The sequence below is a fragment of the Hippoglossus stenolepis genome, chromosome 23, assembly GCF_022539355.2.
Source record: "Hippoglossus stenolepis isolate QCI-W04-F060 chromosome 23, HSTE1.2, whole genome shotgun sequence".
Lineage (NCBI taxonomy): Eukaryota > Metazoa > Chordata > Actinopteri > Pleuronectiformes > Pleuronectidae > Hippoglossus > Hippoglossus stenolepis.
In genome coordinates this window covers 7457363-7475602 of record NC_061505.1, presented here as the reverse complement: position 1 = coordinate 7475602, position 18240 = coordinate 7457363, and the positions used below count along the sequence as shown (strand labels likewise).

The window sequence follows — 18240 nt, the reverse complement described above, 5'->3', positions numbered from 1 at the left end:
TATCTGACCAAAACAACACACACAACAGAAACACAACTGAATAACAAAATGCAATCCAGGCAAAAACAATGAACCTTCACTTGTATTGTCATGATATGTTCCACAGCAGTTCTGGCAGTAAGGTCAATAGCGATATTGAACAAAGTCATACTCCAGGTACCAGCAAGCCAGCCAGATTTAACTTGTCTAACACTCGGAAGCCTCGGAGAAGCTGCACCAACACTGGCAAAGGTCTGATCTTTTTTCTTTATCTGAGGCCTTTTTCACTGAGGAACATTGTTTCCTCTGTGGAGAATATTCAGAGAGAGGACTTTTACCCGAATGCCTGACAGTGACTCACATTCCCTATCATGCACTGGCCACCTAAAGACAGAACAGAGCAGCTCAGATCACAACACACACACAGGGAGTGAGACCTTTCTGCACAGGACACCACTTCTTCACTGTGTGTTTACGTAGAGAGGTTGAACAGCTCCCTTTGCTTAAGCTCCAAATGTTCGTTGAACTATTTTCAGCTTTATACTTCAAAAGTCACTTCAATCCCTTTCAGAGCTTGACAACCTGCAGTTTTCAGCCTAGCATAGAAATGTAGCCTTTTCCCATTGTTATTTTTGCAGAGTAGGTGAAGCTAACAATTATTTAACACTTAACCAGTGGACGGACAGACTAATTCAATTTAAATGGTTTGCAGATAAATCAGACTATATTTCAATTTATTGCTATCATGTGGAATTAAAGCAATATTGAAAAGGAAAAATCATACTTTGGGATTACAGTCATAAAAAAATGTTGTAAAAATGAAATTAGGAAATTACCATCAAGGAGAACCTGTGCTTTCTGGAGTCCCACTCCTTCAGGATCGAATATCTTAATTACCATTCTCACACTTGAGAAATTAAGAAACTCCTTTGAATAGCACTCAGAGTTGATCAACAATTAGACCCAATTCCCGACTAGTCTGTGTGGTGTTTTCTCTGTAATGACAGTTTCTTGCACGAGCTCTTCAAAGACCTGCTGCTTATGATAAATGTGCGATATATAAAGAGTATTTATATTGTTAGTTGCGAAACCTATAATAAAATATAACTTCTCAACATGCTCCAAGTTCCACATCTTAGTGCAGACGATAGGCTGATCTTCTGATACCCCCCCCCCTGGCACATAGCCTTAAATTGCGACTTGAATCTTGGAATATTCTGACTTTATTCTCGAAATCTCCGACTTCTTTCCTTCTCCTTGTCCTCAAACAGTGTTGACCCTGCTGTTGAGGCTTCAGTCTGAGTCCCTCTACTGGGCCACTTGCCTTTACCCCAGTTATTACTTCCTCATCCTCGTCAAACACACTCATCTACACGTTATCAGCCAGTGATGTATGGTGGCTATCATTGCCTCTGACCCACTCTTGCCGAGAGGTCATTGGCTGCATGAAGATTACAATTACCCCGTGTGTCACAACTGCATTTCAAGGGTCAGAAGAAGTTGTCAAGGTACCTAGTTAGCCTCCTGAGTTATGTATTTTTTTGTTGCAGGCACATATAACTGATACAAAGAGCCGCATTGTGTTCTTTGATTTATACCCTTGCAGTGATGATGGGAGTCACATCCACCCACTTGTTTTGTGAGGGGTTCAAGCGCAGCGGCGTGCCTGTTGCCAGAGTAGAACAAAAGACGACTTCACAAAAAGAATCAGCTTTCATCAAAGTACACACTTTCTCGGAATAAGTCAAGGCAAAGTCATTTGCTATTCTTTTTGCAACTTTATACGTGGGAATTATTCCTCTTGTTAATTTCTTCCACCAGCAGAAAGAAGACAATAACACACTTTGGTGACAGGAAGAAATATTCTCCCACTTTTCCCCCCAGTATGAGTAAGAGGACAGTGGTGGTTTTTGTGCAGACAGTTCGATATTTGGCCAACGTCAACATGACATATTGTTATTAGACAAAAACCAGTGGGAGTTAGCAAGGACAATGGTGCTTCTGGAGGGCTCGTGGAGGTTAATGACCAATTATATGAATGCCTCACCAAGCATTTTAAGATTTTATAACGGGCGTGAAACTGATTTTATGGTCCAGTATTTCACATAATTTCATAGGAGGAGATTATCTATTCACAAAGACGCTGGTGTCTCATGGCAAATGCCTGGGGAGCCAGACATTGAGAAAGTCCCCACGATCTCTGTGTTCCCTCGCCATGCCTCTTCTTTGGAATACATTATGATAATTCCCCCTCTGAGCAGAACTACATCCTCTGTGACACACGGACGGGATGGAATTAAGGGACTGAATTTGAGATTCAACCCGGTTTGCTTTGAAATGTACTGTATGCATTTCCCTGCGATTTTAACCTCTGTAGTTCATTCACTAAATTTTACCACACGATTTACAATGTGACTGTGTACCCGACTATATAACTACAGATTTTACGGCAGGAACCTTCATTTAAATTGTGTGGTTTCCATGGTGCTGTGGCATAACTACCACCATATATCACAGATTGTACTCTCACCTCTGCCTGCCCTCCAGTTTAATTATGAAGACAACAAACCCTGTGCAGGTCTTTTTCCTTACTCGTTGGGCTAAAGTGCGTCACCGGATACACTGTCTGAACACGTTACGGGAGCAGGAGATCGCCTGACTGGGGCTTTCCAGCTGATTCCTTTTAGCAGGTCACTCCACCAGAGATGTTGAGAGGGGTTGAGCATGCGGATAGGTCAGCTGAGGTACGCGGAGAGGGCTCAGTGGGTGGGTGCAGGGCTGGGGGGGGAGGGCGTGTTTGGCGACGGCGCACCAAGGGATGCATGAAAGCCTAGATGGCGGACGGCGTGGGGTGAAGAGTCGAGGAAGGATGAGCCGCAGCTTTGTAATATCTCTCTGGAAACCATTCCCCCCTGATGGATGTTACTCCCGCTGACAACATTTCTATTAACTTAACCCTGTGGTTAGAGAATAAGCAGAGGGGAACTTGGTTAACATAGAAGCTTGATGAATGCCCTCTCTAACATGTTTATATGTCTATCTCTTCTTTATCTCTCTTACAAACACATTTTCAAGCACTGCAAATGATGTGAACCCTAATGTGCCACAAACATCTATTTCCCAACCAAATTATGAAAACCGCTCCACTCTCATTTGTGCAGGTGCGACTGGTCGTTGAACTCATATGGCCTCTGTTTCTCTTCTTCATACTGGTGTGGGTGCGGACCACCAACAAGCCAATTTACAAAAGCCAATGTAAGTAGAAGTGCAGATTTAATATTGTTGATTAGTATAGTTGTTTTTTTACAAGTCATTTGAACAAGGTTTTAACTTCTAAGGACATGAGGATGTAACAATAATTGAGATCACTGCATCTATTTCCAAAGACAACCTTGAGTTTGCCTCGTAGGAGAGAGGATGGATAAATATCCCTCTATTCCTTTAGGTCACTATCCAAATAAAGCCATGCCGTCGGCCGGCGTGCTGCCGTGGCTTCAAGGTATGATCTGCAACATCAACAACCCCTGTTTGAACTACCCGACGCCTGGGGAGGCACCAGGCCAAGTCAACAACTTCAACAACTCCATGTATGTGCTGGGATGTTCCCTTCTTCCGCCTTTCGGATGAATGCAATCTATCTGTTTTGTTTTCCTATAACATCAAACACATAACATTTATAGATTATCTTTTTTTTTTTTGTCTTCCAGAATTGCTGGTGTGTTGATAGAGCTGCAGAGCCTGGTGGAGAACAGATCCATTCTCAGGGAGGCAAAGTTGCTGGCGGACGACATCGACCAGTGGTCCTCAGTCCTGTCACAGTCGAACCCTGGGAATGGTAAGAGAAGTTAAACATCAAATTCATGAGAGGAGCTTGTTTTAAGGTCACTTAAGCTCCTGTTCCACTGGTCAAAGAACCTGCCAACACCCACAAACATTTGGCTTTTGTCTGCAACGGGAACGGATTCAATCGGCATTCACTCCCTAGTCGAATGACTCTGCAGTAGACGTGAGTGAACAGGCTAATTTGGCTATGGTTTGCCTGCGTTTAACATACCTGCTAACTTTAGTATAAAAGATAGAGATATAACCAACTCACATAAACTGGAGGAGAGCAGCCGGGTCAAAGTGTGGATTCAACTGTTTTTGATATGAAAGTTAAATTTCTTCTTAGCAATTGTTACAAAGTATTTTTGTGGTAAATGCTCCGGTTTATTCCGTTATGTCTTTGTTGAGTACTACTCTATCAAGGAAAGTATCCCCTTCACGCGGATGACAAGTTGGCGGATTTGTTATTCCCCTTTATCCCTCAAAAACAATGGCGCGTGATTATTTATGATGCAATTTCCCATGCAGACTGACAGATCGTTTGTCTTGATAAGTTGCTGCTTTGCATTAGGCTCATTTAGCCTGATGATATTCAGATTTTCATACGGCACCTAATTTGCAAAAAGGCAGGGGGTGGGGTGCATTTGCATTTTGGGGTCGCGGGTTTGTAATATACAAGATTAAATCCATCAAAGATCTAAGCCTGGTCATAATTAATGGGATTCGCTATCTGAGGCGAGAGCACAAAAGGTCATTAACAAGAATGGGGAGTGAAGTGCTATCAAAAGAGCAGGATGGCAAAGGTGAATGTGTTGTCCTCTTTTGTTTTTACCGAGGATTGATTAAAAGACTCTTGGTGGTCACTTCAATCAGAAAGGCAGCAGTGTTCAGACAGAGCTCGGAGCATGTTCTGCCTCCCTGTGATCTAACCCCGACCATCCCTCCCGACGCTCCTCCACTGATGAGGGGCATCGCGGGTGCTCGGCAGGAATCAGGGGTGCGGTATCGAGTCTGAGCAGTAAATCAAACGGCAAACTTCATTCCAGGCGATAATGAGCGATTGTCGTATCTTTTCAATAGCATCGAGCCACCGATTTAGACCTGTGCGAGTTCCAGACCCACTCAGAGAAGTAAACTAAACATCTAGTAATTGTATGGATATCATCGAGGCTGAAAATTAAATTAACTTAATTATGTTAACTCCTGGTTTTCTGTATTGGTCTAAAATGGTGGTTCTCGGCAGGAGGATGTTTCTCATTTTTGGAGCAAACATTTATCCGATTAAAACCTTGAATAACCCGATTTAAATCACTTCCTTTGTCACATCCTGATAGTTAACCGACTTCCATGTATTACACTTGCAAAAAAAACAGGCATAGTCTAATTAAATAATAACTCCTTCATCGTCTCAACAGCACATTCTGGAACAGAGACGTTATTCTAAACCGATGATGGTGCAACAAACGGATAGATGGTTTTAGAAATCCTGACGATCTGTGGGCAGCTAATCGGGAGAAAACGACTGGCTAACAATCTGCTTCATGTAAAGCAACAAATGGTCTCACTTTACACACTCGTGCAGCTAAAGTGCACCACTCGTACTTGTACCAGTGAACGATTTAATGGCCGCTGTCATTTATAAAGCATTAAGTTAAGCTGAAATTCATCAGAGCGTAATGCCACTCGAAGCAGCGTGAATAACAAAACCAAATCTGAACTCTGGCCTCTTGATTTTACATTTGTTCAGCCACGTGGACACAAGACACAAAATGGAACCTCTTTTCCACCCTAGGTCTTTATTTTAAAAATCAGTCAGAAGAAAATTATCCTCTAACCCCTAATCGTGTCCCTTCAACAGCAGAATACATCCTGTTGTACTTTCAGTCGTCAGCTGTTTTCAGACATTAACTATATCAGGGAAACTGGGTCCAGACTTTTTCCATAGTTTGACTTTTGTTTACATGCAGCTGCTCTGGAAAATGTCAGGAGAATGCCCAGAGTTCAGTGCATGTCTGAAGCAGACTACTGACTTATTCCTTACACACCAACTCACTCCTTCATGGTTTGCATAGGTATCTATTAAAGCACGTAAATTAAGTCTTGCATGTTGATACACGTGCGCAGATTTGTGCAAAATATCTAAAGCAAAGAGTTAGGAGGATTTTTGGCTCAAGCTATGAGGATAAAACCTTTTTTTACAAACATAAACACATCCTTGTAAGTAACCACCCTGGTTAACATCAAGTGTAGTGCTGCTTAAAGGTCTTTTCTTTTCTCTGTCACTTGCAGTGAAAGTAATGATTCTCCATCTTTACGTTGCAGCTCAACCAGTGACCCTGAAGAATGTTCTGCGAGACGATGAAACGTTCTCCAAGCACCTGAAAGAGAACTTGTCGGTGTCACCGGCAGTTGTGGAAAGCCTCTTAAATGCCACGATTTACCTCAACCCAGTGAGTATGATTTCACAACTCTGAATCCCATCCACTTTGAAACATGATTATCCTTCTGTCAATAAAGAAATTAAAATGCTATCACAGGTTTCTGGAGACTAAAAGTGCTCAGAGTATTCTGCGTGAGCATTTCAGAATAAAATATCCTGGACCGGAGCTGCCTCTGGGACTCTCTGTCTTGATTGTCATGATCAAAACCAACTGCAGCGTTTACTCGACAGAATGTTTGAAACGTTTGACGCTCTTCACATTAGGTGATTTGGAATGAAAAGAAATTGCCACAGCAATAAGAGCTACAAGTACCTTCTCTCTATAAATGTTCCCCCCATCTGATACGCTGGTTTTTACAAAGTGATATCTGAGGTGCTGCGAGAAGGAAATTATGTTTACTGACGTTGGGAAAGATGTTGAAATACAGTGTGAGCTGATTAAAAGCTACCTGACTGTGTATTAGGCAGGAGGTCCTGGTGCAAAGTTAAGGTGCCCGCTGTACTGTTGTCCACAAGCCATTATGTGTCCTCTGCCCGTCCATCTCATCCTGCTTAGTGACACTGTGTACTGTCTGGTATGTCACAAATCAACGGTGTGTGTGTGTGTGTGTGTGTGTGTGTGTGTGTGTGTGTGTGTGTGTGTGTGTGTGTGTGTGTGTGTGTGTGTGTGTGTGTGTGTGTGTGTGTGTGTGTGTGTGTGTGTGTGTGTGTGTGTGTGTGGGCGAAAATGTGTCCGTCATCTGATATTTTGACTCTTGTTGTGTTGTCTCACTGTGGTGTTTGTGCACATGTTCACAATGACATTATTTATTGAAGCATAATTCAAGAAACAATATGATTTAATAGTTTTCTAACAACATCTCAGAGGACACACAGATGAAATATGGTCCCATGCAAACTTCTACTCAAACGGATGTTTCTCTTTCAGGAACGACCGGGCGACCTGAGGACGCTCCTGTGCGACGGGACCGGTCTGGATGAGTACGTCCAATTTAGCAGCCAAGCTGAGAAGGAGGCTTTTCAAAATGTCAGCTGCTCCCTCACTCGACAGCAGCTGATTAACACCCAGCAAGTGCTCCGGCAAAACCTGGATGTGAGCAAAATGCTGTCTGAGGTGAGCTTTTTTTTACACTAATTTACATTTGACCATATATAATAAGCACATATAAGCAATTTTTTTTTAAACGTACGTAAACCAGTTAGAAAAAGCGATTGAATCCTTTCCCAATTACAGCCGAGGAGTTTGCTTTTCAGTTTTTCCCCCCTGGTGTTTCACGTTCGACATCGTGAACACAAATAAAACATTTCTTTAAAAATACACCTGCAACTAATGAAAGCATAAGTTAAATGCCAAGGTGTTGGGGTTTTTGTTTGCCAACATGTCCTGTTTACTCCCTCTTTTTGGTATTTTCTGTGTGGAGGTTGTGATACTTAGTTATTACCCCAAATTGAGAAATAAATAAAGATAAGATAACGATCGTTTTCAACATGGATACTCAATAAATTACAGGCTTTAGCATGAAACACACCCATCTTTATGTATTTTATAAAGATTCCATGCAAATAACTGAATAACTCTCTTACTCGAACTCAGTTAATTCAAAGCAAAGACAATGCTTTTCTCTGCCAGCCAGTTGAGTAACCAATTTAAAAGTTAAATGTCATGCTTGTCTGGTTCTGTGACTTGGAGAGATGAAGAAGTATCTCTTTAAAGTGAAAACTAGATACACGCATTCACTTTTAAGGACAAATCTACCACCAAGATGTCAGAATGTATAAACTTTCATTCCTGCACAATTATCTTGATGTAATTCACTCCTCTAATTTAAAGGGAGGAAGTTATTGTATGTCCCACAGGATCTAAGCTTTCAAAACTTTCACGTGCACATCTGTTTTCTCTTTCTCTTTTTGAATTCTTTAAACTCTCAGTTCTCTTTGGGATTATGAAAGCGTGCACTTTTCTTTGAGTTTATCTTAGAGAAAAATATATGGGACAGCAAATCCAATAAATAAGTGATAAGGCAGAAGGTTCGTAGGAGAGAGCATCTGAACAATTTAAACCCACAGGCGTATTCAGACACAGAAAAAAAGAAAAGGGAAAGCCCCAGACAAGATATGGTGGAAAAAGCTCTCCAGCGCCTCAAGCAAATGGATGGAGAGAAAAAAACAACAAGCCTTCACACTTAAAGCTTGACATTGCTGAATGATTGCGATAACAACAGCAACATAAAGAAAAGGACCAGGGAGGAAGTCAGGGTTTATCAGTGAAGTTGTGAGTGGCAGAGGATGATTTAGACATTGGTTCCTGTTTTTTTAGGTTTCCTGAAAATCCTTTCAGAACACGGTTCCCATGGTAACGCTGGTAAACAAAAGGCTTTTGATTGATGCAGGGGAGGTTATGTTTACATCCGCGCTGGCTTGTTTGTTAGTTAGTCAGGATTACCCCAAAAACTACTGAACCAACCCATTTCCATTAAAAGGTTTGGGACATGAAAGATTAAATACCAAGTCAAGGATTTTATTTTTTTACTTTCTTTGCAGCATTTCCCACAGAATTAACTAAATCCATGGCAGTAGTGGTGGGGGGGGGGGCACATGCGTGTGCACGAAGGTCACTCTCATGCGCATCAGAATCTGAGTGACAGGTGCACTGACTAAACAGTTCTTGTGTTAGAGATGGAACTGCATTGCATGCCACTTGTGGGTACATGTACAACTGCAGCTGAAACTCACTACTCTGAGTGAACGGTAAAAACTTTATGGATGACAACAATGTGTGTAACTAGCCCTGCCCACAAATATACAATGTGTCTACGGAGTAAAACACCAAGTTAGAGATTTCTTCTGTATGAGAGGGTGAACTATTTTATTTTTGGTTCAGGACAAACTGGAAAATGGCCGGTCACCACAGTTTAGATACTTAATGGGAATCACTGCTTTGGCCATTGTAGTTTTAGTCTGTCTTAAACAGATAAACTCTGGTGCTCATCAGGTCGACAAATCTAAAATAACTTTAAATCAACTTTGTATGATAATATAATTGCTGTATAATTTGTTTTATTATCAGCTTACTTGGTAATCAGAAAAGTAAAACATACAAAAAACAATCACTGGTGACATCTATAACAAAGTGCAGCGGGAAATGAGTTTAACAAATGATAATGAGAAATCCTTTTTTTTGTTGTTGCCATGACTCAGTTTACTTGCTCTTGTTCTAATGGGACAGAGTAACAACGCTGGAATCTCTCCCTCCATCCTCCCTCGGCTCTCTCTCTCTCGCTCCGTCTCCTCTCCACGTCTGCCCTGAGCACAAGTGGCCCTAAATGAACGTACTTGAGACTCCATCAGTCGCGGGGACACTCCACACTCGGCTTGAACGGGCTTTCTATTTTTGAAAAAGAGTTTTACTTTACAAATAACAATGCAGTGTCACCATACCACTCTTTACACTTCTCTTTACGCTGCTCCCAGCCCTCTGATCCACCCACTTGCCTACAGTTCAAAGCTTTGTAATATAATATGCTGAAAGACAATACGCCTGATGCTAACACAGCTCATGCTCTGGTACAGACACTGGTTGAAAGGACGTGTCATTTACGTGTTGAAATATTTACCAATATCAAGGAGGCTGGTTAGTTTAGAGAACACAATCTCTAAACTTACATATTTAAGGAATATGAAGGCACAATTTAAAGCTTTTTACAATTTTTAAAACTGTTGAATATTTTATAGATTACAAATAATCCTGTAAGCAGTTGATCATTTCCTGTTTTAAACTCTGGCTACTGTGTTTTTGTACAAACCGCCTGCTCATCCTGTCCTTTAGGTGCCTCAATCTCTGGGCCTGGATGCAGCAGATACCGTGAGACTGGTGGGGAGAACCACTCAAAATGCTTTACCCGTGATTGAGGAGGTTAGTGAAACGGCATCGGCCAGGAATCCATAGTCTATAAATAAATGTCTATTTTGTTGAATGTTTGCTTCACAAATCTAAATTCCTGACTTTGGGCCTGTGTTGTCTCCAGCTGTCGAGGTTGCAGAACTCCATGGTCTTTCAGGCGGCGCGTTCATTGAATTTCCAAGACGACATGATTGGCAGTATCAATATGCTGCTGTGTGGAAATCAGCCCGACTCTACCAATATGACCCTCAGTTTACGCTCACCTGGACAAATGGATAACAACGAGTCGATCTCCATTACGGGCAACAGTTCCGGTAAGTGCCGCAGCAAACTCGTTTTTTAAAGCAAAGCAGTCGCACAGTACTCGTGTCTCAATAATTAGAGTACTGTATGTGCCAGTGGAAGCCAGGAAGTAGGCCGTGGTAGTTTATTCCTATTTCTGAAATCACCGGTGTACAACGCAGTATCACAGGACGTGATAAAAATATGTTTGGTAAATATGGAGCCACTCGGAAATTAAGTGATGACTGGAAGCTGTTTGTTGAAATCATTATCTGTTCCTCTTAAAAAACAGTAGCTATGCCAGAATAATGGTGGTTTGGAGCTGCAGAACACACAGAATGTCAGGAAACAATTTAAAAAAGCACAGATTAAGTACTATTAATAAATGTTTATTTAATTTTGCTTCTGCATTTAAAATCCCAGAGTTTCCTGTGGTAGAAATATGGAGGTTGCAAAGATCCAATAACCCACATTTTCATAAATCAGTGGTCATGGTTAGGGTTGCAAAATTCCGGGAATATTCAAAGTTGGAAACTTTCCATGGGAATATACGGGAATATACGGGAATTAACGGGAATTAACGGGAATAAACTGGAAATTGTGTGGGTAATTTATACTAACTGTATTTACCTTGTCATATACAGACATAAATACAAACATTTTGTTTTGTCATAAGCTGATTTGAGCCCTGAGGAAACTTTGGGCACTTGACTATATGCTTCTGCATCTTTGTGGCATTCTTAACATAGGTCTTTGCACAGTATTTGCAAATGTACACAGCCTTTCCGTCTACATTGGCTGGGGTGAAATGTCTCCACACACGAGATAGTGCGCGTGGCATTGTTCTGTAGAATAAGATGAGAAAAAAGCTTGTAAAAAACACTAATGCAATGCCAGAGATTTAAATAGTTAGCTAAACAATTGGAATCGTCTTTAAAAATATTTTACAATTGATGGATAAATGAATAGAAATAGGTTAGATGAACAGATGAACAATCCTCAATCAGCATGCTTATATATTTTCCCCAGTAATATCATCAAAACTTACCTGACTAGTCCTTGGGCTAATGCAGTAGTGTGGCCTCAATAGCCCTGCTGTAGTGTGCAGGATACTGGGAATTATCTGTGCATGTGATGGAAGAATGCACTGCGCATGTGATGCACAGTGCAGGGTTGAAATTCAACGTGCAGCGTGTGCTGCATTCCATACATCTTTAAAATAGAGTTTTGATTTATTTTTTTATTGCTCAGCGTTTAATTTGCGGTCAATTTTTTTTTTCAAAATTCCCAAAATTCCCCAGCTTAACTTCCCATGGAAAGTTTCCGGAAAGTTTCCGGAAATTTACCGGAAAGTTTCCGCCCCTTTGCAACCCTAGTCATGGTACAGTAGATTACAGTCGACTCTGCAACATGCAAATGTTCGTGAGTACGACTACATCCAGGAACCTGTGGCACAGTGGACACCGACGCCGTAGTTTGGGAGTAGGTTTGATTAGGAATACATTATCCACAGCTCTGACACGGGCTGGCATCCATTGCAGCCAATCAAATCAGCTCCTCTCATTCCATTTAAAAGCTGTGCTCTCCCCACCCTGATTTCCTAATGGACGGGAGAGTCCAGAGCAGCTCATCCCAAATGGAAACCGATGTTGTTTTCTGAGTGGGGCAGAGTCGCCCGGCAGAAATATATATATATAGCATCCTAAAAATGAACGCATGGCAACACAAACCTCCCACGGAGGACAGATGCTGACACCACAACCCTTCTACAACACATTTGTGATGTTTAAAGTGGTGTCTTGTCCTGTTGAGATAGAAATCCAGTCATGTTAGCCATATCGTGGTTAAACTGGCTTAAGTTGCCTTCCAGTGGTTAAATTGAGGAGTGGGTGTTCACTAAAGAACAGTTTTTTTTCTCTGCTGCATGTATATTTCTACAGTCGGAAACGGGACGTGAAGGTCCACTCCTGATGGACCTATATGTAAAGCAGTATATAAATAAATATGCTTCCAGTGCATCATTGTCTCCCATACTCCTACTGATTTAAACATGCTAACATGGTGCTGAGTAGCTTCCACAGCTGTAACTAGAGGTGCTAGTTATCAAAGATTTATCGAAAAGGACCACGTTGTAGAAAACTGTGCTACATTGACAGAGCTTTGATAATCAGGATTACACCTCGCACATGTAGAATGGTTGTAGGTTCTTATGGCTGCAAGACAGAGTCAAGTGCTAATATGAAACAGCTTTTGATCCAAGCCAGCGCTCCCTCTGCCTTCCTGGCATTACTGCATTAATGTGTGAGTTTAATACAGAAGTTATCTCTCGGTTGAGGACTTTTATATCAAAGTTAAACAGACACTCTGTTCATATGAGTCAGTTCTGCAGCAGCTGAGTCGTTTGCCGTGTTGCTTCTGTGGAAAGAGATGACTCTGCTTCACTGGGAAATGTGTCAATTAATCAGTTAAAGGCAAAAAAAACCCCAAAAACTATTCTTCTCCTGGAGCAATATATGTGGCACACTGTTGCCGTAGGCCTGTTGGTCAAGGCCCGAGGCAAAACTGAAATAGTACGACATCGCCAAACCACAGAATGATGCTTCACAAATGACTGAAGGCCATGTATTCTGAATGAGCTGTATTGAAATTGTGTTTTTCCTGCCGCAGTGCTTTGGCAAAACCTTCCCGAGCTGCCACGCAGGTCGGGAAGGTTTTTTTTGTGCAATCTGCGGCATCGACTTGAAAGGAAATCGCGTTATGACATTCACAAAGTGATGTTACTCTGGATCTTCTTGTTGAGGCCATTTGAAGTTAGTGTTTCCGACTGAAATTGGGGAGATGACCTCTTCTGTCACCAGCAGCATTTTGGAACTCTGCGCTTGTAGATTATGTGTTTATTTTATTTTACTTTCCTCTGTGGTTCTTGAAATACCCACAGGAACAAAAGACATCAGGGGAGCAATCATTTCTTGTAGCGTATGGAGATTTCTGTTGTTGATTTACATATATATAATAAGCCTAACGTGTGTTTGAGGTGATTGGCATGTCGTGATTGACTCTTCCTTTCTTTCAAGGATTTGAGACTGAAAAGAAAGATGACTCTTCTTTTATCCTTTGTGTTGCCACACTTCTCCCATACAAGCACATTCCCACCTCCGAGTTTAAATGTTGTCAGCACTACACAGTCAGATGTGATCCCCATCTGATCCAAACACATTTATTTCCATTTCATCTGACCAAAGAATGTGCCGCTTGTATTCATCATCTTTTCATGCTTTTTTGTGAACACTTTCAGTTTTGTGAGGAATGCGCTTCTTCTTCTTCAAGGTTGTTTTCTAACCTTGTTCACAAAGTTTGTCTTAATTTGAAATCAGACGTAATATTATAGTTGCAGTGGTCACTGCAGCAAAAAGTACTCACTTTTATCTTTTAGGTTTAACTTTAGAGGCTGTATTTTTAATGTAGTCTTTCTAACCAGTTTGCTTTTGAAGATCACATAATATTACATAATCACAAAAGATCAAATGCACCACTTCAGTGTATATTATCACAAGTATTGCAATATTACACCTTTCTGTTGTGTAATACCCAGTTTCTCTACCTAAAGTAAATGAAATGTAAGTATGTGTTTTGAAATGCATTTTGAAGATGCAGTCAAATTAACATGATAGATATTTTGGACAGATAAAATAAATCATTCATACTGGTGCTGTGCTAAAAAAAAAAAATAACTTAGTCACTGTGTGAAAAAAAAAGGAAAAGAGTAGATGCTGCAGATGTGGAAGCTTTGAAAAACCACTGAATATGTTTGTCCCATAAAAAGCTTGTGAAACTTCGTGCAGCCGGATGCTCATTAGAGACCCTGCATCCCCGTTTCATTAAATGCCAGTTCTTTGGAGGAAACGGCACAGAATTAGATTTTAATAAGACGCCTCTATTCCCCAGGAATAAAGTTATACTGTAAAGTGGAATTTCATGCTAGTGCCAGAACAAATTAGCACAAACATAGCATCATCCATCCAAAATAAGCACTAACGTCTCTGTTAGCATGCTAATGGCTGTTTTCGGAATTGTTGCCGTGGCATTTCATTGTGTTGCTCTATGTACAGTTGAATTAATGTGCAATATGCAGTGTGCCTGCGTAATGGCCAATTACAACTCCTTTGTAAGTGTAAAAGTACACTCGGAGGAATAGTAAAAAACTGCTGCTATAAAGGCCAAGGCTGAGGTTTTGTTAACTGCTCGGTAATGTTCTCCGCCTAATTAATTGGTGACAACAAAGGGAAACGTCAGAAGAGTCTGGGCGGTGACGGCTCTTCATGACAGTAAACACTCATTTTAACCCGGAACCTTATTAAAAAAAAAGTTAATAGTCTTGAATAAGAAATGATTACAAGGTTGACAATGTCGTATGCTTATTTAGGAAATTTGCTCTAAGCCTCCAATACAATGTTTGTGTGGTATTTCAGTGGAATAGCTTCATTCTCCCTCTGCACACAGAATACGTTGCTGAACTCTGTCTCAACGGTTATATTTTTCTTTGGATTTTCAAAGTTATCTATCGCCGCAGCAGCTTATTGTTGACAATACATTCTTGTACCAGCCGGAAGGTTCTCAGATGAATGCATCTTCTGTTGATCGGTCGAAAATGGCCTTGTCTCTTTCACTGTTCTCTTGTAACTGTGTGTGATTTTTTTTGCTCATAACTCATTCTGGTCATTTCAACACTTGTTCTGTCATCCTTGCCCACTGGTGCTGCTGAGAATAATTAGTAAACGGTTTGTACTCCTAGTTTCAAGCACATTGTGTTTAATGTAAGCTGGAGCCAGTGAGGCTGTAATGAGTGTCTATTGTCGGGGTTGTAGGCAGTTAGAGTGGCCACTCTTATATTATAGCTAATAATAACCATAATTAATTATAGATGATAAGTGCTTCTTAGTTCATACATCCGGTAGTTCATTTTAAACTAGCATGTCATGCATGTGCTGGACATGTGTGTGTGTTTGCGTGTTTGTCTGAATGTGTTCATGCTTGTCTGACTCACATTGTGCATTGCTTGACATTCCTGAAATGTGCGTGATGCATATACCCCTGTTCCTGTGTGTGTACACGTGCATGTCCACTTATGTGATTGCGTGTGCAGCAGCAGCAGCAGCAGCATTTGCAGTGCGTCAATGCTGCAGCCTCTCCGTAGTGCAGAATTGAGCCCATCTCTAGGGTGCAGCTCAAATTGATTAAATTTGCCAGGTAAGTTGAGGGGCTGACTAGAGGCTCCAAGCAATTATTTGACTGTGGCTAAACCCGGTGTGAAGAACAGATTCTCTTGTTCTCTAATGCTGCCGTTTTTTGTAATAAAGTCAAGATCTGTTGTATAAAAAGAAGTGCAGCTCACAGCTGTGGAGAATGTAGCCTCAAGCACACTCACACACAATTGCATGGATAAAGATAACCAATACTCGAGTTCTATGTGACACTGCCATCTGCAGTCTTGCGTCATTTATGATAATTTTTTAGTTTTCTATTGGTGTGTGAATGTTGGCCAATGCTCATGTGAACTTTTGTCTATTCTCATAATCCGAGTTATGGTGCATTATCCTGCTGGAAGTCGCCATTAGAAGACGGTGAATCGTGGAAAAGGAATTAACAGGATTCAGATTTCTTTCCCTACGTCATCACACCACCACTTCTATTCTGGACTGTTGATATGAGGAGTGTTGTGTCCATGGATTCACACTGTTGATGCCAGATCCTCATCTCATTCATCAGTTCAGGCTGTTGTTCAGGAATCATCTGTCGGTACCCTTTGTCTCGAGGTTTGCCTTTCGAGATGCTTTTCTTCTCTCCACGGTTGTAAAGAGTGGTCGTCTGAGTTACTTTAGCCTTTCTGTGAGCTCCCACCAGTCCGGTCATCCCCCCCTGACCTCTCTCAACAACCCTCATCATGGGTTGTTTTTTGTTTTCGGAGTAAACTCTTGAGACTGTGGTGCGTGAGCATCCCAGGAGCTCGGCAGTTTGAGAAACGCTCAAACCAGCGGTCTGTCTGGCACCAACAATCAGGCCACAGTCAAGGTCTCTGAGATCACTTTTTCACCCCGTTTTCGTTTGTCATGCGTGCTCAAGAAAACGAAAACCTTTAAGTGGCTGTGCGTTCTAAGCCAAAGTGCACTGTTCCTTTTCATCTAGTTTCATTATAAGGATTTCTGAGGCTTGAATAATTGAAAGCATCTCGTATTTGTTAAGAAAAAATGTAAAAGATTTCCAATTCAGGCCTTGAATCATGTTGTTATCGATCTGGTTTATCTTGGCTCCCAAAGTCCAGGTCTCCACATCGAGAACCACTGTTTTTAAATGATCAATATACTCTCCCTTTTCATATTCAGTGTCTCACACTATCCTTGTTTCCAAAAGACAGCGAACAGTCTACTGAGCTGGAAGAACTCCTATAACTCAAATGTTATGATTGCAGGAAGTCACATCTGCGCGGTCCGTTGTGAGAACAGCTGGCCAGACTCTCACTAAGGGGGTGGCCATTAGCTCTCCACACACATACCTCCCAGGAGCACCTGGGAGAGATGGCCAGCAGGCAGAAAGGCTAACATTTAATTGCACTGAAAATGGCTGCTAAAATCCCCCTGATGGGCGAAATGGTTGCCCCGGTGAGATGAGAAGCAGAAGAGGTTTGAGGTCTTGACAGGGAAAAATGAAAAAAAAAAAAAGGGGACTTGAAAAGGTGCTGATGTTCTGACAGCTGTCTGGACAAAAAGGACAGTTATCAACAGATCAGAAAGGCAGACGGCCGTAGTGACTGGCAGCCGAGACTCCGACATGATCAATTGTCTGATGAAGTGCCACACAGACGAAATCCACACACAGGCTTTCTTCTTGCTCCAGGTTCCATTCCTTGGTCCTCGTGTAGCACATTCAGCGTTCTATCAACCTGGCAATATTCACGCTGGCTATATTCACGCTGGCTATATATACGCTGGCAGACAAGTTAAAGTAGTAATGATTGTTCTGCTGCTGAGCATATTGACTTTTTTCCCCGTCTGCTCCATTGAACCTTTTCCTTATTATTCAGGTTTCAGCTCAAGGTTTGTGTTTTCCTCTCTCTGTGTGTGTCTCTGAGCATTTTTCAGTAATCCCAACTTTTTGTAAAAACATTTGCAACTTCTAGTCACTGATGCAGAATAAAGTAGCAGTGACTGAGCCAATGTCCCACTTTACGTTTGATAAATATTTAGGGAAGAACGTTCCCACGAAAAGTCGTGCAGATGTCGGAGGAAGCAACAACCGTGGTGTATGTGAACAGATCAAGTGAGACAGTAAACTTTCCTATCAACAAGTACGAATATGATCAACAGAAAATCCCATCTAAAGATTATTGTAGATTATTTTAGCTGCACACACAGATTATTGTTTTTTAGGTTGGATTGTCACCAGCACTGTGCAAAAGCTTTCCACTAAAACTTGCTGGAAAGATGGTACAAGGGCCAAGAAAGAACCTATAACATTATGGTGCGGCCCCTGGACAAAGGACGGGGATCCAGAAATGTTTTTAGCACTTTCTCTAAAATTGTGAGATTTTTACATTTTCACTGATAATAAATAAATCATGGATCCAAATGAAATATAAATCTGACACATGTGGGGACTGACATTTATAAGGTGTGGATCAAAATAAGAATCTGGATCTACAAGGTTTATGTGGTTTTACTGTGTGGTACGATTTTTAAGAGCTACAAACCTGTAACTCTGTTGTTGAGATAAAGTGACTTAAAAAGGGAATCAACTATTTATATGTATCTTCAAATAT

The 18240-nt window shown here is 41.3% G+C and overlaps 1 protein-coding gene across 1 annotated transcript in view; it reads left to right on the top strand.

The window, feature by feature from the left end:
• The window catches only part of LOC118102796 (phospholipid-transporting ATPase ABCA1), a 164233-nt gene that overhangs the window by 6634 nt on the left and 139359 nt on the right, over positions 1–18240 (top strand). The window contains exons 4-10 of the mRNA XM_035149312.2: positions 3141–3234; positions 3425–3566; positions 3687–3814; positions 6127–6254; positions 7173–7358; positions 10071–10157; positions 10270–10459. Coding sequence (XP_035005203.1) covers positions 3141–3234; positions 3425–3566; positions 3687–3814; positions 6127–6254; positions 7173–7358; positions 10071–10157; positions 10270–10459 — 955 coding nt within the window. The remainder of the gene's footprint in view (positions 1–3140; positions 3235–3424; positions 3567–3686; positions 3815–6126; positions 6255–7172; positions 7359–10070; positions 10158–10269; positions 10460–18240) is intronic.